This window comes from Salminus brasiliensis, chromosome 23 (genome assembly GCF_030463535.1).
Source record: "Salminus brasiliensis chromosome 23, fSalBra1.hap2, whole genome shotgun sequence".
In the NCBI taxonomy this organism is placed as follows: domain Eukaryota; kingdom Metazoa; phylum Chordata; class Actinopteri; order Characiformes; family Bryconidae; genus Salminus; species Salminus brasiliensis.
The window spans coordinates 30,293,290-30,319,859 of NC_132900.1; the positions used below are offsets into that span (position 1 = coordinate 30,293,290).

The following is a 26,570-nucleotide window of genomic DNA, read 5'->3' on the forward strand; positions in this document are numbered from 1 at the left end:
TTTGTGATGTCACAAAAGAAATGAATTCTATACAGTATATGTAAACTTTATTTTTGCATGATGTCACAAAAGTAACAAACTCTATGGAAACTACTTCAATTTTGCACTCAATGGTTTGTGATGTCACAAAAGCAGAGGATGTAATATGCCGTCAGTATTATGAAAAGCTAATCTACAGCAACAGCCCAATTTTAAGTAATTTCATTCATTAGAATTGTTTGTATTGGTTTTGTGATGTCACACAAAGTAATTACTTCAGTACAGTCCATATATGAATGCAACCAAGCTGCAAAAATAGCCCATTTTGAACATCTGGGTTTTTATGTCATAAAAGCACAGAATCGTCATGTCGTCCATATCTATGAAAACTAAGCTGCGAAAAAAAACTGACGTATTTTAAAAGTTTGTTTGAATTTTGAGAAAAATGGTCTATTGTTGGCGATTAGGTTCCATACGGATGGGTGTTACTTTCATTTTTTATTACTGCAAAAATTAGCTGCAAAAACGCCCCTTTTTGGGTTTTTGTGATGTCATAAAAGCACTGAATTCCTGTGCCGTCTGTATATATGAAAACTAAACCTTCAGAATGTGGAAAACGGCCCATTATGAATTCCGTACAGTCTATAGTACAGTAAAGTAATGAACGCGATGTAATTCTTATATGGAAACTATGCCAATTTAAAATTTTAGTGTTTGTTATTTCACAAAAACAAACACGCGTACACACATTCAGCCGATAGTAGTTTATCTATATTTGTTCAAGTCATTTATTTATTTATTTATTTATTTAATTAATTTAAAAAAAAATGTGTTTGGAATGTAGCAAGCACAATAGAAGGCAGCCAATCAGAGCGGAGATTTTTACATATGTTTACATAAGCCCGTCTTAAAGGCACAGTACCAAAAACTGGTTGGAAACGCTCGTGATGGAGACGGATTGGGAATGTTTTTGTATGAAAATAAATAAACAAACAAACAAAAAAAGTCAGATCTGGGCCCTTTGGCATTTGCGGCGTGTTTATTGATCTATTTATAGTTTTCGTTGGGAGTTGGGGTGAGCGCAGCATGCCGGTGGGCCGGTGGGATCCTGTTCTCAGTATTACTTTGTAGAGGCAAAACAAAAGACTTTTAATTCTGCAGCAATCAAACAGGTATGCAGCGAACCAACAAGACAAATGGCTTCGACTGTACGCCCAGCGAGAGCTCCGCACCGCCGCAGCGGGGGTCTGCAGACAACTCCCAGAGCGCCGGTTTCAAACACTTCTATCAGTCATATCCAGCTGAGCGCTTTTATTAATGGACGGCGCTTCATACCGGCTTTATTGCCAGCGTGCCGTGTTAAGCCCTTCCTGGCATTTCCCCCCGACGTTCGACTGGCGAGCGGCATCGGGCATGTATGAGTAACTCTGCCATTACGAGGTGATGTATGGGGATCTTTATGTATTTATTTATTTATTTATTTATTTATTTTAACTGTCTGCAACATGGCGGATGGCAGACCGGATCCGTGGCATTCCCTGGATTGAGTAGGGATGTCCTGATCCGGCTTTTCCGGGACCTGATTTTCAGTGCTGGAGTATGGAGAGTTGGTCAGTACCCGCCGTGCGGGCTGGGTTGCTCGTTGAATTGCCGAGGAGGCATCATGCATGCAGATGGTGGCGTGCAAAAGTTTGGGTACCCCCAGTTGGGGGGGGGGGGGACAATGACCCTATTCCCAAAAATATGTTTGAAGTTAAAAGGCCTGAGCAAAAGTTTGGACACCCTGCATGGTCAGAACTTATTGGTAACTTCCTAATACTTAAGTGAGGAACTTCATCTAGGCCAGCTGAGAGCCTTTCACTTCTTTTCTCCTGCAGGGGTTGCTGGGCTCTGGAGATTCTTGGGTCGTTTTGCTGCTCTGCTCTTTGGAGGTCTATCTACAGATGTTCAGTGGCGTTAACATTAAGGGCTGTGACCCAAAAACCCACCCCCCAATGAGATATAGGTTTTTAATTTCCCATACCGGTGAAATGCTCCCTGTGCCACTGGCTGCAACACAAGCCCAGTTTAACAGTTGGAAAGGTGTTCTTTTGATGAAATTCTCCACCCTTTATATTCCCCCAGACAGAACTTTTATTTTAACTTTCAGCAGAATAGGCAGATCCGATTGGACCATATCTGGTCTTCCCTCTCTTTTCACTCTTCTTGGCCTAGTCACTCCACTTCTTCGCTCCCAGGCCTTCTCGCGCCGACTCGGACACATGGAAAATGAGTTTGTTTATTCGTTCTTTTTTATTTGTTTTCGCTCTTTACGGCCGTTTTTTACTCCCTCAGACCCGCCGGCACATTGGCGGGCGTAATTAGCCAGCCGAACAGTTGTTTGAGGCGTGCGACGGGAATCTAAAAAAGGCATCTGCCGTGAGAAACTACCCCACACCACCACCACCACCTCCTCCTCCTCCGCCTCCGCCACTTTATTGTTCCCATCCCTCTCGATTTGGCTTTATTGTTTACGCTGTTCTCTGCTCTTAACCACTGTTGTCCACATCATGTCATCCATCACTCCGCCGTACTGTCCTCCGTCCACACGAGACGCGTGACCCTCTTTCGCGTTGCCCCCATACAGCAGCATCTGGATGCTATTAATTCCCGGGAGCCCACTGTCCCGCACTCTCCGTGCCCCGGTATCTCCAGCGTTTGCCTCCTAATCTCCTTTTAGAGGCCCGGATTGCGTTCCCGGCAGGGTGTAGGCATTAATTCTGAGATGAGTCTCGCGATTCTTCCCTTTTCTGTCATTTTTCTTTTCCAGACAACTTGCCGAAATGAAAAGGGGCTCTCCGTATGTGATCTCCGTATGTGAGCTCATCGTTAGCTGAAACAGTTCTGCAACCCATTGATCCTATCTCAAATCTCAATATCCTCGCCGTTCCGGCCCGTAAAGTCGAGGATGAAAAATTTCCCGCCACAGCTGCTGCCCCCCCCCCCCCGGCCCGTTGTTTTGAAGCCATACGGGGCTACGGGGGTGCGATAGCATTAGCATACCTCGCACCCTCGGTTGACTTCAGCTTTGGAGACGATGCAGGTAAGCAGCCTGCAGACTATATATAAGGTACAGGACATCCTTCCATCCGAAAGCCTCTGAAGATTTCGGTTCTCCCCGAGTTTAGGTTGGACCAACTAACATCAACCATGGCTTGACCAATCATCATCATCTCGCCCCATAGCAAGGACTTCCTGCGCCCTGTTTTTTTTTTTTTGTTTTTCCTTGCTGGTTTCCTTGAGTCTGAAGGGTTTAGTGATGAAAGTGGGGCCTGGAACACATAACAGGATAACCTAAAGATTGGGGGGTTCCTCAGGGGTGCATTATTGGGACTTTTTAAATGTGCTTTAAAGGTGATTTGTAGTAAATTCTATCTGTTAGATGGGTATATTGGAATGTGGCGTTCCTCAGGGGTGTATTCGTGGGCCTCTGCACTTGTTTACCTTAGTTTATATGTGGCTTGTAGCATTGATTGTTACATTGATTGATCTTTCTGATCTATTTATTTATTGAATTTTTGGGTCTGGAGGTAGTCCATACTGGCTTTTCCTCAATTTTGGAAATTCCTCCATCCAACATGCTTCTCGCCCCATAACAAGGACTTCCCCATCATATGATGCTAATAGTGATCGGAGGGTCAAGGCTAAAGCATGTGAAGGCAACCACAGCTTCGTTGCCAGTCCTGTTAATGCCGGCCACACTAGTTAGCATTGTGCTACGTGATTGGGTAGAGGTAGCTACCCAGCCAGCGAGAGCGAGGACAGTTCGACAGACTCTGGGATCAACATCGCAATCTCCCGATAACCAGGTCAGCGCTTAGTCCGTTGCCCTATGTGTTGACCCGCTGACCCGCCCCCTCAGAAGCTTAAGGTGGTGTCCCTTAAGGTGAAGTGTGTATCCATTGCATCCAGGCCTGGCTATAACCCTCCACCCTTGACTCGGATGCGCCCCCTCCAGGCTGAGCCCAGGTTTGTTCTCCTGTAGCTGTTGAAGCTGCATGGAAAGTCTGTTGTTGTCAACTTTTGAAGGCTTCGAGAACGGGACCCGTGGGAGAAGGCCTCTCGTTGAAAGTGAAGGCGGCCTTTTTTAAATTTTTTTTTATTTTGTGAAGTCGTCCTCTGAAGACGAGCGCGCAACCGAATGAAGAAAAAAAGAAAGGGCTGCTTTTGATTCCGGTCGAGAAGAGGGTCAGAGTCTCTGAAGCGGCGCTCCAGGTAAAAGCGGGAGCTGGGTGCGCCGGGTCACCTTGTAACGAGCTGCAGTCGTTAGAGCGGGATTTCAAAAGTTTTTAAATAGGTCGCTCCTGCTGCTTACACGAAGAAAGGCCTGTCAGAGGATTGTCAGCAGATAAAACAAAAATAAATCTCTTCACCTGGAAAAAAACCTCCAAAAAAAACAGGCAGATCAATATTTACTGTCGGTGCTAAAGGCTGGCTTTAATCCGTGCTTTGCTGGAGTCTTGTTCTCTGAACCTTGACAGCTCTTGCGTTGTCAGATATGGATCTAGTGCAGAGGAGGGGAGGGAGGGAGGGGAGGGTGCATGGCCGTACGTAATCACTCGAGGTTGCACGGCTTGATGCCTGCGGAGTCTGTTGATGCCTGTTGATGCCTGTTGATGCCTGTTTCGTGACGTCGTGCAGACAATCGTAAACGCTGCTAGCTTTTGTTTCATCTAGCAGGCGGCGCCGCTGCGTGGGTACACCGTACCCCGTGTTCTGTTGTGGTCGACGCAACCGTGCCTCGTTTGTGGCGTCTCGACGTCTCGACGTCTCAGATTTCCACAGCAATTCCTCTCTATCCCACGTTCCCCGGGCCTACCGCCTGGCAGTGCGGTCTTGAGGTGCGATAGACCGTTGGATTTGAGGGGAAGTAAAGGTGGGTTGCAAGCAGCAGATCTGTCTCCGCGACTACAGCGCGACCGCAGAGCGCACCCCTCAGACAGGATGTTGCCCGAGACCGAGAGCGAACCTGGGAGAGCTGTGGGCGTCTGGACGGCGCGGCTGACGTCTTGACGTCTTGACGCTCAGCGCGGGAGCTGCAGACGGGCGTGGGCACGTGCCCCACTTTTTACTTCGCTCCACCACGTTCTGCATCTCGGCTGATGTGCTGTGCTGGGACACAAAGACGAGATTATCGTATCGGGACGCTGACCTACAGCGTGCCCGTGAAGCCATTTATCATCGGGGTCACGTCGCCCAACAATACAATCGGCCGCCTTGTTGTTTTCCGGGCGGATAGCCGCCCACCAGCCGCCGTCGCCGTCGTCGTCATCGTCCTGGAAAGCATGCGCTTCATTCATGCACCACATTATTGTCCTGAATCCTAATTAATTAACCTACTCTACTGTATAAATTGGACCTGGCTTTAGCAGGACTCCCGCACCCCCTCTCGACACCCACCCCTCTAGTGTAGACATGCAAATTCCGGGAGTGTTTTGCAGTTGTAAATTAGACGGCGGCTTTGTTTATTTGCTTGGATATAATGCCTCTTTTGTTCTGGCGGAGCGCTGTGCCCTTAATTCATCTGGAGACACAGCGGCTCGGGTGGGCGACATGCATTTCTACTCGCTCGCTCTCTCTCTCTCTCTCACTCTCCTGGCTTCTTGTTTAAATGCGCTAGGGCGGACCCCGAAGCCCTGGATGGATGCTGCACCCTTGTCCTCCTCGAGATGGCAAGACTCTGTCCTCCTTCAGCATTTTTCCCGTTGCGTTAACCACAGGACGAAAAAAAAAAAACCCTGACCCGCCGTAATGACCGGTCGGGTTCGAAAGGAGTCAGGCCATTCATTTGTCCTGATTACCCACCTTTGCTTTTCTGCTGTCAGCTCCCACGTATAAGGCCTAAGGACTGCATGCATGCAGGCGCCTGCTCCACTCCTCCTCGGCGCTCGCTAACAACTGTGTGATTTCTCTTAATTAGGCCTAGCGTAGCTCGACGAGCATTTGAGGAATGCGCAGGAATATCGAGGGGGCTGGTGCTGGTGGGGAGGACTTGGAAGTGGCCACGGAGGCCCTGAGGATCACAGAGCTACCGCTGGTTCCGGCTGGAACGTAGCGCTGAAATGTTTTTAGGCAGCTTGGCTTTTTTTGAGGGTCTGAGCGCCCTGGTTTTCCTTGAGTCTGAAGGGTTTAGTGATGAAAATGGGGCCTGGACCACTTACCAGGATAACCTGAGGAATGGGGGGGTCCTCAGGGGTGCATTTGTGGGCTGTTAGACTTTTTTAAATGTGCTTTAAAGGTGACTTGTAAATTCTATCCATTAGATTGGTATATTGGAATGTGGCGTTCCTCAGGGGTGTATTCGTGGGCCTCTGCACTTGTTTACTTTAGTTTATATGTGGCTTGTAGCAGGTTACATTGATTGATCTTTATTTAATTAATTAATTTTCGGGTCTGGAGGTAGTCTATACTTGCTTTTCCTCAATTTTGGAAATTCCTCAATTCTTGGTCTTCACTAGATTTATGCCTGGGACCTCCACCGTAGTATCACCAATGTTATTTTCCCCCTAAGCTGTGCGCTCGTCCCTCCTGAGATCACGGACGATAGATTAGGGACTAATCACCGATAGATTCGCGCAGCAGGGCTATTGATCAGTGTGTGAAATGGCTGGTTAGGTAGTGCGCCCTAGCGCCGCTTTGCCCTCGCGCCATCATTCATCAGCCGTCTCAACGTTCAATTAGCACCGTAATGAAGCATGCCTGATAATTGCCTCCTGAATTTGGCCTAATGCTCCACGAGCTGCTTAATTAGAATGAATTAGACCGATTCAGCCTCTCCTCTGTAGCGGCCGTGTTTCCGACCCGGGCCCGGTCCACACGCTCTGGCCGACCCGGTGCTGATTTGTGTTTCCGACGGCGTTAAGGTTAACAGGATTCACCGGCCATGGCAGTGGCCATGATCATGACCGTGCCCAAAGCTACAGCTGCTTTGTCTGCCATTGAGGGTGGACGCCCTGACCCCCCTACCCTTTGCCGTCTCCTGTCTGGATGGGTGTCTGTCAAGTCCCCAGCCCCCTCCTTCCTCCCTCCCTCTCGCTCGCTCTCACACACACACACACACACACACTGGGGGCCAGCTGGTGACCTGGCCTGATGTGGGCCTCAGTGACCACGCTGACATTGAGTTAATGCAAAGCCCTCTGGGTCCTGAATGACCCTTTACTGCTGCTCCAGCAGAGCACAGCGCGCCTGTGCTTCACCACCACTCGGAATAGCCTACCGTACGTCACTGTGTGAACCTGGCGGTCAAGGAGAACCTCTTTCAGGAGTTTGTGGAAGTAAGGAGCTCTGCCAGTAGCCCATATGTTCTTCTTTAGGATCACTTAGGGGTGAGGGAACCGCTCTAGGTGCCAATTTTGAGACCATTCTGCCTGGAACATCAACAGCATATCCTAAATTTAAAAAAAATTCTAAGTGGTGTTCCTCAGGGGTGTATTCGTGGGCCTTTGCACTTTTGTAAATGTAGTTTAAATGCGGTGGCTTGTAGCAACTTATCTGGATACACGTCTGCCTGGAACGTTCACCAGTATAACCTGAGGAATGTGGCGTCCCCCAGGGGTGTATTTGTGGGCCTTTGCACTTTTGTAAATGGAGTTTATATGATAGTTTTGTGAAAATTAAGGCCCTGAAACGTTGAAGTTGCAATTACTACCTCTACTGCTCTACCTCAATGTTTTCCATGGAATCTTGGAACATTGCTGTGAGGGTTTGATTGCATTTCTCAAGGTCAGGTGTTGATGTTGGATTGCTAGTTATGCAATAGTTGTGCTCGAGCTCATACTGAAGGTAGCTTGAGTATTGGTTGGAGGTCCAGGGCTTCCCTTTCTAGTGACGGTGCTTTTATTTATGCAGATTTTACCACAAAGCTTCCAAGTTCACTCGTTTGATGGGGTGTCCACAAATTTTTGGACACTTTTATGACAATCCTGACAGTCGTGTCTGATTAGTCTCTCACTGTATCTCGCTCACCCTCTCCCCCCACACCCCCCCGCCCCTCCTGCAAGTGCCGATGTGCCCGTCCCAAACTGAACCAGACATCCATCACTAATGCGACACCGCTGCCCCTGTCTGACAGGGCCGCCGTCACTGCCGCCGCTTGTTCGCCGCACAGCGCAAGGTTGCCCCTCTCTGAGCTCTGTTTGAGTGACGCGTGAGACGAATAGCGCAGCATTCGCAGGCAGACAAGCATCGGTCAGCCATGACTGACCATGCCCAGTAATTCCTCCAATTTCAAGGCGGCGGTTTATTGGTCTGCGGAGATTTTTGGGAGCAGGGTAGGCATAGCTCCGGCCTTCCAGCCCACCTCCAGCCCACCTTGCCGAGCCTTCCTGGGTTCAGGGAGCGGGACTGAAGGGCAGGAAGGGTGAGAGCGAGACGGGGAGAGTGCTGGAGTGAACAGACGACGTGCTTTGAAGTGGCTCCCAGAGTGGGACGGCCATGCAGCTTATTAGTCTCTCTCTCTCTCTCGCTCGCTCGCTCACCCCCCACCCCTCCGCTTTCTTGTTTCTTTCCTTGAAGCCTCGAAGCAAATATTAGTGTGTGTTTCTACACTCGGCTGGCCATGTGGGAGTGTGTTGCACCCCCCCTACCCCCACCCACCCACCCACCCCCAACCCCATCCCCCTGTCTGTTATTAAATTGGGGAAGGGAGGCAGGGGTGGGCGAGGGGGTGTTGGCCTGGGCTGGAGGTTTTACAGGCTGAGAACACAATGGTTAAACTAGCATACGAGTCACGCTCATGAACCGAAGAGCCTCAGGGGAACAGGGCTGTACACACACACACACTCTCACACACTCACACACTGCAGTATCGTGACTGTACACACTCTTGCACACTATTTTGACTGCGTCATAATCAGCGAACGAGGTACGCCTTTTGGGTCGAACTAAACCAGCTGCGGCCGCCGCGACCTTTGTAGCCGAAGAAGCTGCTCAGATTACTCGCACTCTGTTTAATGGTTAACACGGTGGGCCTATTTTTGGCAAGCGTTTGGCTGCGGTGCCCCGGAAGCCTTATATATGCAGGCCGGACACCTTGCCAAAACAGTTAGACATGGGGGTGCATCCAAAAGTAAGCCGTTTACGTAACTACGTAGTGCGCTATTTCGGGATCTGTCTCAATACGCATAGTGGGGAATATCCAGTGCACTCCATCAGCCCTGTAGCGCTGCAGTGTAGGGGGTAGTCTGTCTCTGTGTTTAATGTAGGGAGTAGGGAGTCCTGAGGAGGGGTTAGTGGTCCTATGTAGGGAAGTAGGAAGGAATAGTGGAGTCAAGTGTAGTGCACTTGATTTTTTTTCAGTGTAGGGAATTAAGAGTAATTTGAAGGGACCCTATATAGTGCTCCAATGTGTAGCTTATTGAGGAGGTAGTAGGGAGTAGTGTGTTCTGTGTAGTGCACTTGATTTTCCAATCTTGGAAATCTAGGAAAAGTAATTTAGGGAGTATTTGTATTCCTAATAATAATAATAATAATAATATTGAATAGCGTACTAGTTCACAATGTTAGGGTTCCGTAGTTTTCCAGTCTAGGGAATATTAATCGGGGGACCTGTCCTGTTTTCGTTCCCTGTATTAGTGTTCTATTAAGCTCCCTTGGTTTTCCCAGTGTCGAGGGTGGTGATTTTCATCGCGGCCCAGATGCTTTTTTTTTAAGCCCTCTGTAGTCGTCACTTTTGATGGTGGACAGGAGTTAGAATGGGCACTGACAGGTAGGTCTGCAGCAGGGGAAGCTGCACTGTTGCGAGGTACTCCACTCCTACCCATCACTAAAATTAGTGTGTGGTCTTAATGTTTTGGCTCATCAGTGTGTATCTGTGTGTGTATATATATTTAAATATATATTTCTATACATATGAAGCTTTGGAGGTATAGATAAATTACGCAGCAGGGCGTGTGGCAGTGCCAGCTGAGGCTAGGGTCTCCCGGTGGGTCAGCTACTGGGCAGAAAAGGCGCGAGAGCAGGCAGGAGCATGTTGTGTACACAGCTGCGAGTGTTAGTCAGCGCTGACGAGGCGAAAGCCTCTAAACGTCTTTCCACGTTCCGCTCCGCTTCACCGCGGCGTCAGCGCCATCCGGCCCGGCCCAGCCTTCGGACTTCGCTCTCCTGCTCTCCTGCTTTTTTTGTTTTTTGTCGCCGTTTGCTGAAATTTTCCCACTTGGACCCACCCAAGCTTAAATGGAGGGGCGGGGTTTAGCCCCTTTTGGGTCACGCAAGGCGGGCAGAGGTTCTCGAAGGGGTTCTGGAAGAGCCCGAGCTGCTGGAGTGTAGTGAGTCAGCACAAGCAAGTCCTCTGTAGTCCGGCACTGTCCGAGTGGCTCAGCATCATCATCATCATCATCCTCACTGAATCACTGCAGCTCTGCTTCGGAGAAAGCTGCTCGGCCTCTCGCGCTTTCACAGCCAAGCCACCCCCCCCCCCCCAACCCCCCACACACCCCCATCTTAATGAGCCTGGAATTTAATTAGGAACGCATTTGTGTGTGTGTGTGTGTGTGTGTGTTGAGTCAGTGAGAAGTAGGATAAGAGCGTGAGCGTCTGTTGCCCAGTCACTTCATTACCCTTTGCCTAATTTGAATAAAACTGTAGCTGCTTCCTTGGCCTCGCTGCCTCTCTCTCTCGCGTGTGCTTTTGTTCCTCTCTCGCGCTCCTCTCGCGCTCCTCTCGCGCTCCTCTCGCGCTCCTCTCCTCTTTCTCTCACAACTTTGCATTCTTTCAGACCTTTTTTTTTTTTACATTATTTTTTTCTTCCTCTCGTTCCCGGTCTACATCCCCCCCCCCCCACCACCACCACCCCTCCCTCTCTCTGGCAGCACGGAGGCTCTCGAGGGAGCGGCCGTAATCTGTTCCATCAGCGTTTACTACCGAACAAATTAACTAAGACAAGCGCTGGCGCTCCCAGCCAGCCAAACGCTTCCATTAGGAAAATTATAACGCTATTACACAGGCCTGCTTGGCCTCTCATATCCCACCTCCCCTCGCTGCCTCCAGTAGCGAGAGAAACCGCCACGTTCCCACCATCGGTACGTTGCGATGCCACGCTGCGAATATATATATATATATATATATATATATATATATATATATATATATATATATATATATATATATATATATATATTTATATATATCCCGGGATTATGGATTATTTTTTGACGTAAATATTAAAGAACGCTTTTACTAATATTTATAGTCCAAATATGGAAACTAACTTTTATTTTAATTTACATATCTGCCTTATTAGCTGCAGTTTAGCCCCGCCCATTCACGCTGAGGTTACGCGTGGGGTTTCAGCAGATTCAGCTTTTGAACGAGGGAGGAGTTCGGGAGCAGTGTAGGGCATCCGTCGTGAGCTTGGACAAAAGGTAGGTGTGCAAGAGTACACCAGTGTCCCATTCCGTCCCCAGTCAATATATGTCCCCTTCCGTCTCATCCCACACCCCAAGCACTGGACTGTGTGGTTCCCTGGAGTGAGACCAGTCCAGTACATCCAATAGGATGGAAGAACTAGTCATCCAACATATCAGCGCACCGGACTTTCCTTAATGCTCTTGTGGCAGAATACAATCAAATCCTCCTCACAGCAATGTTCCAACTTCTAATACAAGTTGGAACATCCCAGAAGAGTAAAAGCTGAAAAGCTGGGACGGTGTCCATGTTGATGCCCTTGATTGTGAGGGGAGGGGGGGAAGCTGGACGTTGGAGCAGGTGTCCAGGAACTGTCCACAAACTTTTGGACACACACACTCGCCCTCTTCCTGCTCTGTGTTCCGGGACGTTCCGGCAGCAGCGATGGGAGTGTGCTGATGAGTTAAGAGCTAATCATCTCTTCATGCTCCCGCGGCGCTTCAGCTGGAGGAGCCCGCAGCGGCTCGGGCGCTAAATGAGGATCCGCGGGGCCCCCTGGTAATCAGGTTTTTTAAGTGATTAGCCTATTAGTTTGCATAATGGGCGTAACGGCAGCGTCTGCTAATCACTCTCAAGGGTGCGCACCTTGGAGAGGCTGGAGGAGGAGGAGGAGGAGGAGGAGTGTGAGGAAGAGCAGTCTGTGGTCTTACACTCCTGTTGCTCGCTGTTTCGAGGTGTGCGGGGGCTGGCATGGTGCCAGCTGGTAGGAGATGTGGGACGGCCTTGTGACCTGGGAGGCGTGTGTGTGTGTGTTCCTGGTGGTGTTGATGCTCTAGAGTTGACCCCCTCACCCCCCCCCCCCAACTTTCTGTCCTCTCGCGCCTATGTCTCGCCCGCTCAGTCGCGCGCTCTCTCTCTCCATGCTTTCCTCTTTCGTTTACTCTTTTTTTTCTTTCATACCTTTTTTTTTTCCCCTCAAACTCTCGCGCTCATTACTTTCTAACATCTATGTCTCACACTCTCCACTCTCTCTCTCTCTCTCTCTTCACTTGCATTCTCGCTTCCCCTCTGCAGTCCAGCAGTCTAGCAGTCTCTCCCACTATCTTTCTCATGCCCTCTCGCGCTCTCTCTCTCTCTGCCACTCTCTTTCTCTTGCATACTCCTGACGTTTGTCTCATGAACTCTTGTGCTCGCGCTGTCTCTCTCTCTCTCTCTCTCTCTCTCTCTTACTGTGTCTCTTTTCACTCACTTCCTCTCGTCTTCCTCACCCTTTCTCTCGTGCTCTCGCGCTCTTTTCTATTCTTTTTCTCGCGCCCACTTTCACTCTCTCGTCTTATTTTTCTCTCGCAGTTGCGATCTCTTTCGTTTGCTCTCCCTCTCCCCATCTCTGTCCTCTCTCTAGTTCTTCAGCATTTGCTCTTTTTGGCCCTCTCACAATCTCTCTCACGGTCTTGCACTTTCTTTTCTGCGCTCTCGCGCTCGCTCTCTCTCTCCCTCTTCTTTCTGTCTGTCATTTTCCTCTCTCTCTCTCTCTCTCTCTCTCTCTCTTTCTGTCTCTCTCTCTCTGTTTCTCTGGTATCAGGGTGGTTAAGAGATGTGTGTGTGTGTGTGTGAGAAAGTGTTGTATAAACCCCTGCAGAGTTACTCTGCCCGTCTGTCAGCAGCTCAGCTCTATAAAACTTCATTACTCGCAAATAAAACCGTAACCGTAGCGTCTGATGGCGTAAAGGCGGAGACGGTGGTGTTGTGGGACCCACAGTAAAGCTCATCCGATCTGCCTGGCAAATTAAACAGTGTCCACAAACTTTTGCCTAAAAGATGTTTGGTGCAAAAGCTCATCCACTACATCTGGCTAATTGAGCAGTGTCCACAAACTTTTGCCTAAAAGATGTTTGGTGCAAAAGCTCATCCATTACATCTGGCTAATTGAGCAGTGTCCACAAACTTTTGCCTAAAAGCGTTGTAGAGAGAAATAGGAAGTATAGGGCTAGCCTGGGGCTGTGTTTTTAGCTTGTAGCTCAAGGCTAAAGCAGCAGACTAAGTAGCATTAGCTTAAGAGAGCGCTCTATAGCCCTGTACGGATTTCTCTCCAGATATCACGCGCATATTCGAGGAGAACGCACTTGCAAAGCTGTCCATGAGGGGCCGCTCAAAGCGAGATTTGCATTTACTGCAGTGGTTTAAAAGTGAATTATGCTCCACAACTGAAGGGGGAGCCCAGGAGCGAAGTATACCGACATAATACCAAGTTTAATCAAATGTATAATTCTGTGTTTGTTACTTTTAGTGTGTGGTCGTGGTGGCGGCGGCAGGGGGGTCCTGGGGGTCATATATGGTGTAAGCAGGGATGTAATACCAGGGTGCGAATATCTAAAAGCCCTGAGTACAGAGCCAGAGAGCCAGACGTTGGGTCGTTTCGGTTCGGTGTTGGTGTTGCGGTGGGAATCCTCCCTGCTGAAAATCTGTGTGTGTGTGTGTGTGTGTGTTTGTCTGTGTATGCAAATTACCCCCCCCCCTGCTGTGCTGTGTGTAATTACTCTGCTGTATTCCTGTTTTTCCCAGAGAGAACTGGACGCCACCGCCACGCTACTGGCCAACAGACAAGATGAGAGCGAGCAGTCCAGGAAAAAACTCATCGACCAGAGCCGCGAATTTAAGAAAAACACACCTGAGGTGAGGCCGCATCTCCTTCCTGTCTACACCACACACACACACACCTCACACACACACACACACACTCTTAGCTGTTTGTTTCCACAGGGAGGCCTGAAGTGCCAATGCGTTCAGTTGTTGTTGTTGTTGTTGTTGTTCTCTGGCAAAATTGGCTGTGTGTGTGTGTGTGTGTGTGTGTGTGTGTGTGTGTGTGTGTGTGTGTGTCAGGATCTGGAGTGCGAGGCTGTGTGCTCAGTCAAGCGGAGCAGACAGTGTCTTCCTATTGTCTTTAATTGTCCCCCTGCTTTAGTCCAATCAAGCCCCGGCTGACCCCACTGTGGGTTGCTTGTTTTTTTGTTGTTTTTTTTTTCCCTTACACACACACACACACACACACACACGTCTGAGTGCCTCATTTTGTTTTATTCTTTATATGCCTATGATCAACAGTGCCACGCTATGTCGGCTGTAGTGTGACCACTCCTCAGAGCGTATTGGCGTGCCTCAGGGCTCAGTGCTAAGCCCGTTCTAGTTTTTTGTTCCGGCTGTTTGTTGGTGTGTTTTGGTCCCTCGGCCTTATAAAGCTCGAAGCCTGTGGCTTGTTTAAGTCAAATTCCACCAGTTTTCTGAGCTGCACTATTTGTACACAAGTATTCGGACACCTACTCATTTCATGCCTTTTGTGAAATCAAAGGTATTAAAAAAACGGACGCAACCTACCAACCCTGCAGTGAGGATTTGATTGCAATTATGAGATCAGGACCTCCCCACCTCATCCTAAAAGTACTGGATGGAGCTCCACCTCCACCACCACCATCATTCCAGAGAGCACAGCTCTTCCACTGCTCCGCAGCTCCTCAATGCTGGGGGGCTTTACACCCCTCTACTAGCCCACGCCTGGCATTAGGCAGCATGGTGCTGATAGGGTCATTTTGTCTATCTGCTCCAGAGAGTCCTAATCTATTGGCAGTACTTCTTCACTACAGGGACTAGACAAACTAAATCTGTCAGAGCAATTAGAAGGGGTGTCCACAAACATTTGGACATACAGTGTAAATCCTAAACTTTCCACACAAAAAGTCTGAAACTTGCCCCTTTTTTCCTTCTGTTCTGTTCCTGAAATCTCGGCCCCTCCTCGACGCGCTGAACCCCACTCTTCCCCTCGAGAGCCGTTTTACTTTGACCTACTTTGTTTGCTGTTGAACGTGCGACGTCCCGGCTAAGCGCGGTCATTTGGGAATCGCGTCTGCCGTTCCCAGCTCGCCCTCGCTTCCCCCACAGCCCCCCGCCCCCCTCCGTCCTCCGGGGGCCGTTGTTTAGCTGCGTGTTCCCATGACAACGGGCTTGGCGGAGCAAGACTGGAAACAAAGCGTTGTTGTTGTTGTTATTATTTTGGAATGTTGTAATGAATAATTAATGAGGCTGTGAATTATTTATGAATGAGTAGGCAGAGGCTCGCGCCAAAGCTCCCCGCGCTCTCCCCGCTGACGGAGGAGGGTCGGAGGGCCGCTGCGGAGGCCGCCGCTCGTATGTCGTACACGCCTGGTTGTTTTGGGGGGATTCACAGAGCAGGATTTTTCACTCGAGCCAGATTACTGGAACCAGAGTCAGGCTTGTCTTGTAGAAGGAGGCCTGAGCCTTGGCTTTAGCTGCGTAGAGCGCTGCTTAATAGGGGTGTGAGGAAATATTGAAATATTGAAGTATCGCAATATTAAGTCTCACAGTACCAGATCGATGTTGATTTATATATTATATTTTTAAATATAAAATAATATATATATATATATATATATTTATTTATTATAAAAAATATTGTATATAATAAAAAATATAGAAAAGAAAATATATATATTGATGCCTGTATGTTAAATACTTGTTCGTCTCAGTTAAAATATTGTGTACAAAAAATAAAAATGCAGTATCGCAATAAATAATAGCATATTGAATCATAACCCCTGTATCATGGTATGTATTGTATCGCCAAGTTCTTGCCTCATACATTATATATATATATATATCAAAATTGATTTTCTGTATTATAAAAAAAGTGTAAAAAAAATGAAAGAAAAATTCAGTATCGCAATATATTGTAGCATATTAAATCGTACACTGTATCATGATCTGTATTGTATCGCCAAGTTCTTGCCTCATACAGTGATGTATGGCTACTTCTTAATACTCTTCAGCCAACTCACTGCATTTTTAAAATGTTGTACTCCAGATTTCCTAAATATTTATCATTCGTTCATTAATTTGTGATTTCTGAGTATTATAAGAGATATAAATACAATATTATCACAGGAAATAAAAGTACAATGGACTGAAGGTGGGAGGAGCCTTTTTTAGAGGGAGGAGCCCATCCCGAGATACATAAACACTTACATTTACTGTATTTAGCTGATGCTCTTCTCCAGAGCCACTTACAAGGTTACTCATATTACAGAGTGGGCCAAGGAAGTGCTAGGAGTATTGCTCAAGGACTAATGCAGAAATGGTGGCGCCCAGACTGGGAATCGAACCCCGGTTCCCTACATCTGTTGCATCACACCAAACAAGATACGTCATCAGAAGAGTCTCTTTTAAGAGCGATATATTTTATTATTATTATTATTATTATTATTATTTTGGGGAATTTATTAATTTATTATTTTAATTAATTTTATACAATTAGATATTTTGGAAATAGCTTTAGTTCCTAAATAGGAATACCTTAAATTTTTCAACAGTCCTGCATAAAAAAAAGTCAATGTAAATAAATAACAATTGATAAATTAATAAGTGGTTTGATGTAGCTTTGGAAACGTACCACATAAGAATAGAACGAAATGTCTTAAGCATTTATGGGCTTTTTAAACTACACAATGTTGCACGTTATGACCTCATAAAGAGCTTCGAAATGCTCTGCCTGATGCTCGAGACGTTGCGTTTGCTTGGTACATTTGGTACATTTGAAGGTGCTGTCAGGCATAATAGTCCCCAGAGACACTAGTGTTTGGCTGTACCACGATGTTAACACTCAGAAGACACGTGTAGGTGCATCGCCGGGTTTGGATGGTAGGCTTAATTGACTGTATGAACAGCTCAGGCCTGAGAAAATTCCTTTTAAGGTATTAGGAGTGCCTCAGGGCTCAATGCTGAGCCCTTTCTGATTTTGGGAACATCTTGGAAACAGGCTGAAATTTCCCTTTTAAGATTTTTGTGGGGTTTTATTTTAACATCACACATTTTCAGATGCTCGTAAACAATTTTTTTTACCAGCCCAGCTGTTTTGGTGTGGAGCTGTAGTGTGTATTATCCCTCTGGTCAGCGACGTTTCGAGGCGAATGTGTTGATGCAGGTGGACGATGAGGCTCTTATCAGCGTTGAACAGGCCTTAATGGGGATTAGGGCTGCTGGAGGAGAGTGGTGGGGGCCGAAGTGCTGGCCTTGCACCCTCAGCCAGAGTCGGAGGAGCCTTGATGTTCGAATTCAGCTCTGTTCAACACCCACTGATCCCTTTCTGGTGTTGGGAGGAACAGAAAGGAGAAAGGAGAGGCCGGTTCTGCTGGGTTTGGACTCGTACCCGGCTATCCAGGCCTTAGATAAGTTAGCTAGCAGGCTAAACACCACAGCACAGGCCGTGTTCCAGATAACTGAGGCTCAAATCCACCTGTTCAGAGGATAAAGCCTCGTATCTGAGAGTCGAGGGAACGGTCTTAGGAGGGTTTTCCAGTGCAGTCTTTTAGTAGTCGACCTCAGCATGTCGCTAAACCCTCCTGTGGGTCTTGTAAACGGTGGGTGGGTGGGTGGATAGGCTGTTTTGGCCTTGTTCTAGATATAAACACCGTCCTCATTCTGAGAGACTCGATATCCGGTTTCGTGTTTTTACTCATATGAAGTAAAAAATATAATATTTGTTGCGTGTCGTAAGACAGCTGGGCTCTAATGATGCCGTCCTCAGCTTTCACACACCGTCCCTTTAATGTCCTCATCTCTGCTCTGCCGTCCACAACACATTTGATCATAGCCAGTGGCTGGACTCCCTCAGGCTCACAGATCCTCACAGAGGCACGTCCTGACCCCCCGCCAACCCGTCTGGGCTTTGTGACGGGCTGTAATGGTGCGGTGGCAACCGGATAGATAGATAAATAAATAAATAAATAAAAGAAATGGCCTGTGTGTGTGTGTGTGTGTGTGTGTGTGTGTGGTGTTGTAGACGGAGAGGTTTGAGGAGTATTCGGGTAAATGTACGCTGTCATCGCGCTCTTAAGCTTTTAGAAATGTGTCTAAATTTACACCAGTTGTCAGTAATGGCTTATGCAGCAGTCATGTATCCTTATTAATAAAAGTAAATAATAAAACATTAATTATTAAACAATTTAAAACATTTCAAATTATTATTATTATTATTATTATTATTATTATTGTTTTTTTCCCCAGCCTGCAGCATTGTAATTTATTATAAAATAAGTCTTATATGACTATTATAATCATTAAATCTTTATTTTGTATTTGCCCATTATTATTATTATTATTAAGTTTTAATTAAGTATTAATAGCAATGATTATGATATATAATATAATAATAACTATAATTATGATAATCCTTTATTTTCAGGGTGAAATAATTACAATACAGTTTTGTATTTTTTATATATATATATATATATATATATATATATATATATATATATATACATATATATATATATATATATATATATATATATATATATATATATATATATATACATATATATTTTGTTTTTATATATTTTTCAAATATTTTAATATTTTCCAGAATTATAATAGAAACTATAATAATAATAATTATTGTTTCTATTTGTTATTAAATACATATTTGTTTGCATATTAAATTACATATTTCCACAAAATAGATGAATATTTAATTTAATTTAATTTAATTTAATAAATTTCAGTTAGTGCAGCTGATCTGTTCCTCACATGAAGGAGGTGAGTTTTTGACAGGTCTGGGATCAGTAACGCTGCGTCAGATCTGCATCACACTCACCTCTCTCTCTCTCTCTCTCTCCCCCACTCTGTCTGCTGCTCGCACTCTCTCCATGTCTCTAACACACACACACACACACACACACACACACACACACACACAGTCCTCTGCATTTATCACTGAAATCCATTTCTTTCATGTCTGCGCACATCCATAATTCACACACACTGCTTTTAGGAGAGGCAGGGGCCAGAGGTGTGTGTGTGTGTGTGTGTGTGTGTGTGTAGGGGTGGGGGGAGGGGTGACTGGTGGAGAGGGGTAGAGGGGGTAGAGGACTAACTTCACAGTAAGGCTGTGAGGCCGGAGGACCTGCAGAACCGTGTCTGAATAAACAGCTGATCGTTAAAGAGCTTCTCCAAAAGTATTTGGACGCCTGAAATCAAGGCTATCAAAACGAGCCGATTCTGCTTTTGTTGGAGACTAACTGTCTCTCCTGTCCAGAGAGGAGGACTGGCCTTCTACTAGATTCTGGAGGAGGAGCATTGCTGTGAGGATTTGATTGCATTCAGCAGTAAGAGCGTTAGTGGGGTCAGGATGTTGGATGTTTGTGTCTTAGCTAAGGGCTAACATGTTAGCTTGTGGCTAGTGTCCTAGCTAAGGGCTAAGAGCTTGGAAACCTCAACAAGAGACTGAAGTGAACGAGCCTCTGTTTTAAAAAATGCTGAGTGGTAAAGGAAGGCATTTATCTGTGTGTGTGTGTGTGTGTGTGTGTGTGTGTGTGTGTGTGTGTGTGTGTGTGTGTGTGTTACTCAGTAGACCCCCCCCCGTCACCCTTTTCTTTTTGTGAAGGCGAGCTGTATTATCCAGCCGCTCTTATCTCTCTCTAAAGGTCATTCATGCACGGGGACGAAATTCAGCTTTTATTATTTGCCCATATTTTCCCCCCATTAGTTAAACAAATACAGGTGGACAATGGGGGCTGGCGGCGGCGGCCGACCTAATCTGGGAGAGTGACCTTCAGAGCCCGGAGAGGCCGCGCATTGTGCCCAGCTGAAGGGCTCATTTTTCACCTCAGGTGCTGGCGGATGTACCTGCGAGAGGTGCTTCGGCTTCTAGACAGCCATTACAAGCCATGCATATTTCACCATGGCCTTCTGACGCCCTGAGTCTGAGAAGTTCTCTCACACACACACACACACACACACACACAGGCCAGTGATGAATGATTGATTGGAAGAGCACATTGGAGCGTTTGATCAGACGCCCAGTTTTTTCCACTGTGGCAACCACTTAGCAACACCATAGCAACTACCTGGGATACCAGCAACCACTTAGCAACACCATAACAGCCACTTGGGATACCACAGGGACCACTTAGCAACTACTTAGCAGCACCATATTAGTCGTAGCAACACCATAGCAGCCCTCAGGGATACCATAGGGACCGCCTAACAACCATTTAGCAGCACTTTATTAACCACTTAGCAACAGCATAGAAGCCACCTGGGATATCATAGGGAACGTTTAGCAACACCTTAGAAACCACCTGGGTGACCATAGGGTTCGCTTAGCAACCACTTAGCAGCACCATATTAGTTGTACAACAACCATAACAGCCGTCTGGGATACCATAGGGACCACCTAGCAACCATTTAGCAGCACTTTATTAACCACTTCAACACTATAGCAGCCCTCTGGGATACCATAGGGACCGCCTAGCAACCACTTAGCAGCACCATATTGGTTATAGCAACACCATAGCAGCCCTCTGGGATACCATAGGGACCACCTAGGATACCACAGCAACTACTTAGCAAAACCATAGCAACCAGCTACTTAGTAGCACCATGAAAACTAGCTGGATTACCGTCCACAGTGGCTTTATTATTAACTAATTAATTAATTGATGAATTAATAGTAAACGATCCCCATCGCTGCTCTTTTGCTGGTGGTCATTGTGCAGCTGCTGGACCAGAGGCCCGGCGCTGCTTCTGCTGGAAAACCTGAGTGTCCTAAAGCCCTGCGGTTTTGAGTGAGGTCATGCAGCTGATGGCGCGAGTTGCCTCGTAAATCCGCGGCGTCTCTACGCACCTCTGCGTGACTCAGGGTGGATTTCGGCGCCCCCCCCCCCCTTCCCCCCCTCAGCCCACGCTGCCGTCCAGGTGTGGCTCGGGGGGGATTTACCCGAGCTTATTCTCGTCTCCAGCAGTGGAGTCTGTTTGTGCTGGTCTTAAGCTCGTAAGGTCTTAAACTACAGGCTCATTATTCAGACCTTAATCTAGAAAGACCTGCTGTTCCTTTTCTGATAGGAAACGAAGAGTTTGACGGAAAGTCCGATTTTGCCTTAAATGTAGCGGATCAGCCGAGACACGCCGAGGCCGAGTCTTAGGACACTGGAGCTACGGCGGCTGAGGTGCCAAACTGAGGACCGTGGTGGCTCAGCGGTTAGAGCACCGTTGATAACCGGGTTGTGGGTTCCAGACCCGGGCTCGGCAAGCTGCCCCTGTTGGGCCCTTGAGCAAGGCCCTTCATATGATGATGTTGAAGGGTTAAAGGTAGTGTGAATGTGGTTGCCTTGTCTTAAGGGATGCAGACTTTGGGCACCAAACCCGTCTCCGCCTCGCTGGCTCTGGCTGCAGGTTTGACAACATGGCGAACAGTTGTGGCTTCAATTTTAGTATATAGTGGTGATGGCGCGAATGAACTGAAATCAGCGGTTTATTTTAATCAATTTATTTACTTATTTATTTTATTTTACTTATTTTTTTGGCTGAGCCTATCAGGAAGTATTAAGGCTGCCCTAATTATAATAAATTTTTAATATTCCCCCAAAAAATAGCAGTGTTGTAGCCTCTCTCGTAAGGACTGTCCCACGGCTTCTTGCTACAAAACGTAGAAGAGTCTCTAGCGCCACCTTACCTACTGCTTGCGTTTCAGCACACACACACACACACACACACACACACTAACACACTCCTCCACCTTCTTTGACAGCTAATAGGAGACGAATTCCTCTTCTCCCCTCACTCCTCCCAAATTCCTCCAGCCAGCGAGGACACAGAGGAACGCCTCTTAAATCAATGGCTCGTTACAGCACTTCATGTTGTGTGTGTGTGTGTGTGTGTGTGTGTGTGTGTGTGTGTGTGTGTGTGTGTATATTTGTCTGTGTCTGCCTGGCTGGTAAACAGGCCTGCGTGGTTGGGCTTACACACAGGCCTATAATTAACTGAGGAGACGCCAGGCAGCCTGGGTAGGCACACTGCCAGCCCGGATCAGGCCCTAATTACCACACTGTCTCTGATAGAGCAACTCGCACTCCTTGCTCGCTCACACACACACACACACACACACACACACACAGAGAAATAATACAGCAGCTCTAAATGGATCAGGCACTATTACAAACACCTCAGAGACTTACTTTCGGTCTAAGTACCGCAGCCAGTAGAGCTTAATCTACTGCAGAATACCCGATCAGCTCCAAACCCAGAATAAAGGACTGATCTAATCTCGGCTCTGAGCCGGAATATTCGAATGCTCGTATAAAAAATCTAATAAATAAAATTAAATCAAATAAGACAGCCTGAACTCTATACACCACCAGAGTGCGCTGTAATATAGCTTCACATAGCGAGAGCCTGCTAGTGCAAATTTGACGACATGACGGACAGTTGTGGCTTCATTTCTAGTATATTGTGGTGATGGCGCGAATGAACTGAAATCAGCGGTTTACTTTTATTTATTTATTTACTTATTTAATTATTTTATTTTACTTATTTATTCTTTGTCTGAGCCTACCAGGAACTCATCTGGTTTTGTCCGACCCGGAGCATGCCCACATAACGGCTGTAACCGCGGTTAGCAATATTAATATGCAGGCCACATTAAAAAATAAAAAAAACAATTAATTAAAAAAAAAAATCTTTTTTTTTTTTTTTTCTTGGACAGCAAATACATGAATATTCCAGTTGTCCAGGCCTGCCATGATATTCAATATTCCCAAAAATATCAGAGCGGTGGAATTGCCTCCTCCGGATTCAGGAGGTTCAGATGGGACCGTTAGAGCTGAGGATCGTTAAGCATCTATATAACGATCCGAAATATCTCATATTGGTGATACGGCAGTAGTGTGTGTTTAAGTTTGTGTGTGTGTGTGTGTGTGTGTGTGTGTGTGTGTGTGTGTGTGTGTGTGTGTGTTTAAGGCTGTTGTCCTGGGCAATGCTCGAAACGGCTAAACTCTGAGATGTCTTGGTGTGATAACCCTCTCAGACCCACATGAAAACTTTCCCACGCCCTATGGTGTGTGTGTGTGTGTGTGTGTGTGGGTAATGGTGTGTGTTGGTGTGTTATCACACTCTGCATTCAATACCCTCAAGCCTTAAATTAATAACCTTTTATTAGTGGAAATATTTTGTATGTTTAGTGAATTTAGTGTGTGTGTGTGTGTGTGTGTGTGTGTGCTGATTCTTTCATTGGCAACAGTAGATATGATCAGTATCACTGTACAAGCTCTGCTCTTTACGCAGCTGACCACACTCATCACCGCGCACACACACACACTCAGAAACACACACACACACACACACACACACACACACACACACACACACACACACACACTCAGAAACACACACTTCAGCTAATTTCTGTTTCCCACACCTGAGCGAAGTCTCTCACATGCTGATGTCATGAAAACTCAGCCGCTTCTCCCAGAGCGTTCTCACAACCGAAGTCCCCACAGACCTTCCAGTCCAGCTACATCAGCACTCCAGCTGCAGCCCCCCCTCCGCTTCCCGTACCCGCCACACACACCCCACCTACGGTCGGCCGGGCTGACTGGGACGGCCAGAGCTTTGCTGGAGGTTCTGAATGGAGGTGCAGATTTTATGGTTTATTTAATAACCAGCAGATCCTAGAACGGATCAGGGAAGAAGGCTTGAGGAGAGCTTTGCTGTGAGGATTTTATTGCATTCAGCAACGGGAGCGTTGTTAGTGAGGTCAGGATCATCCCCCAACTCCCCAACTTATCCCATTCAAAGGTACCAGATGGAGCATCACCACCATCCATCATTGGATATTAATTAAGCCCCTGCTGATCATGCAACTTTCAGGTAGCCGTAGGGCCGTATGGAGTAGATCTGCTAAAAACGATTCAATAACTATTACAAATGATTTGGTAACTATTACAAATGATTTGGTAACTATTACAAATGATTTGGTAACTATTACAAATGATTTGGTAACTATTACAAATGATTCGGTAACTATTACAAATGATTCAATAACAATTAGAAATGATTCGGTAACTATTACAAATGATTCGGTAACTATTACAAATGATTTGGTAACTATTACAAATGATTTGGTAACTATTACAAATGATTCGGTAACTATTACAAATGATTCAATAACTATTAGAAATGATTCAATAACTATAACAAATGATTCAATAACCATTACAAATGATTCAATAACTATTAGAAATGATTCGGTAACTATAACAAATGATTCAATAACCATTACAAATGATTCAATAACTATTAGAAATGATTCCAAATCTGCTACAAATAATTCAGTAACAATTACAAATGATTTGGTAACTATTACAAATGATTCATTAACTATTAGAAATTATTCTAAATCTCCTACAAATGATTCAGCAACCATTATAAATGATTCAGTAACTACTATGAGTTACTGTGAGTGCTATGAGTTATTCAGGATCTAAAATAGATGATTCAGCATATATAACTCCTCTGAAGTTTGTAGTATGTACTGTGAATGATTCAGTAACTACTTAATATATAATTTAATATATAGTATAAATGATTCAGTATCTATTAAATGATTCAGAAACTAATATAAACAATTAAGCATCTACTATGAATGATTCAGTAGCCACCCTAAATGATTCAGTAGCTACTATGAATGCTTTAATATATAGTATAAATGACTCAGTGTCTAAAATAGATGATTCATTATCTATTAAATGATTCAGTAACTAATATAAACAATTAAGCATCTACTATGAATGATTCAGTAGCTACTATGTATGCTTTAATATATAGTATAATATAGTTTAATATATCTGACTATAGTAGTGAGACTCTGATCCGTGACGTGACGCGACGCTTCCCTCCTGCACTCGGAGGACAGGGAGCGCTCGTCTTTGATTTACGCTCGCGTTCGACGCGCCGCTTCTCCCCACAGCCGATAAAAGATTGGTTTAGTGCGGAGCGTCTCCGTTATGAGCAGTGGCAGATGGTGAGGAGCGGCGTTACCTCCGCAGACACTCGAGTTAGCGCTCAATCTAATATTGTCTCTCACACACACACAAACCTTCCGAGTGCGTGAGGCAGAGCAGCGGCGAGCAGTCTCACTCCTCATCAAAGCCCATGCTGCGTTAGCGGCGGTCTATAGAAGATCAGAGCGGCGCACACATCTGACCAAATTAGACTGAGGATCAGAAGAGGGATGCATAATTCAATAAGCATGGGACTGGCTGCCTGCGTCGCCCTCGTTAATGCAGCTACACTGGAGCTACTGTTCTCGCTCTCGCGCTCGCTCTCTCTTTACACACTCGCGCAAACTCTACTCACTACTCTCGTCCCTGTTCCTCTCTCGTTCCGCGGTCGGCCGTCGGGTCGCCCTCACCTCGCCCTTTTCTCTTTCCCGGGCTTGCGAGAGGTCGCGCGGAGGCTGTGTGGATGAGTGGCTGTCGCGCTCTTGTTTAGGGTTACAGCTAGCAGGTGTTTTGATAATAGGCTAATCTCTTGATTATGTTTCACGCTAATCGTTTAATCAGATCCCTTGTGGGTGGGTGGGGAAGGGGGGGGGGCTCGGAAGTGGAAAATAATCTTGACTTTTCTCGTCTTTTAAGAAACTGCTGTAAGTTGATTAAACGCGATTGCGGAATTCTGGGGACGGACTGGCTTCCACCAACTGTCCAGACGGATCAGCCACCATCTACGGCAGCCTTGTAGTAGGTAGGGGTCAGAGTCTGGCTTAAGGGCCCAATAGTGGCAGCTTAGCGAACCCACAGTCAGGGGGAGGTCTCGAAAAGAAAGGAGGGAGTGATTCAGACCAATCACAGTCAGGTGAAGATCTCAAGATGATTACTTTTGAGACCGCCCCTGACTGTGATTGGTCAGAATTACTTCCTTTTTTGTAACCGTGACTGACCGTGACTGCTCCTGAGACCATCCCCTGACTGTGATTGGTCTGAATCACTGCTTTCTTATTTTCGAGGCCTCCCCTGACTGTGATTGGTCTACTTGGATTGTTCCCAAGACCGCCCCCTGACAGTGATTGGTCCAAATCACTGCCTCTCTTGTTCCAGAGACCTCCCCCTAACTGTAATTGGTCTGAATCACTGCCTCCTTTCTTTTTGAGACCTCCCCCTGACTGTGATTGGTCTGAATCACTGCCTCTCTTGTTCCAGAGACCTCCCCCTAACTGTAATTGGTCTGAATCACTGCCTCCTTTCTTTTTGAGTCCTCCCCCTGACCGTGATTGGTCAAATTGCCACTTGGCTTGTTCCCAAAACCTTCCCCTGACTGTGATTGGTCTAAATCACTGCCTCCTTTCTTTTTGAGACCTCCCC

General features: G+C 46.4%; 1 protein-coding gene across 1 annotated transcript in view; it reads left to right on the forward strand.

Annotated features, from left to right (window-relative positions):
• cux1b (cut-like homeobox 1b) overlaps positions 1-26,570 on the forward strand; it is a 171,508-nt gene that overhangs the window by 28,634 nt on the left and 116,304 nt on the right. The window contains exon 2 of the mRNA XM_072668403.1: positions 13,927-14,037. Coding sequence (XP_072524504.1) covers positions 13,927-14,037 — 111 coding nt within the window. The remainder of the gene's footprint in view (positions 1-13,926; positions 14,038-26,570) is intronic.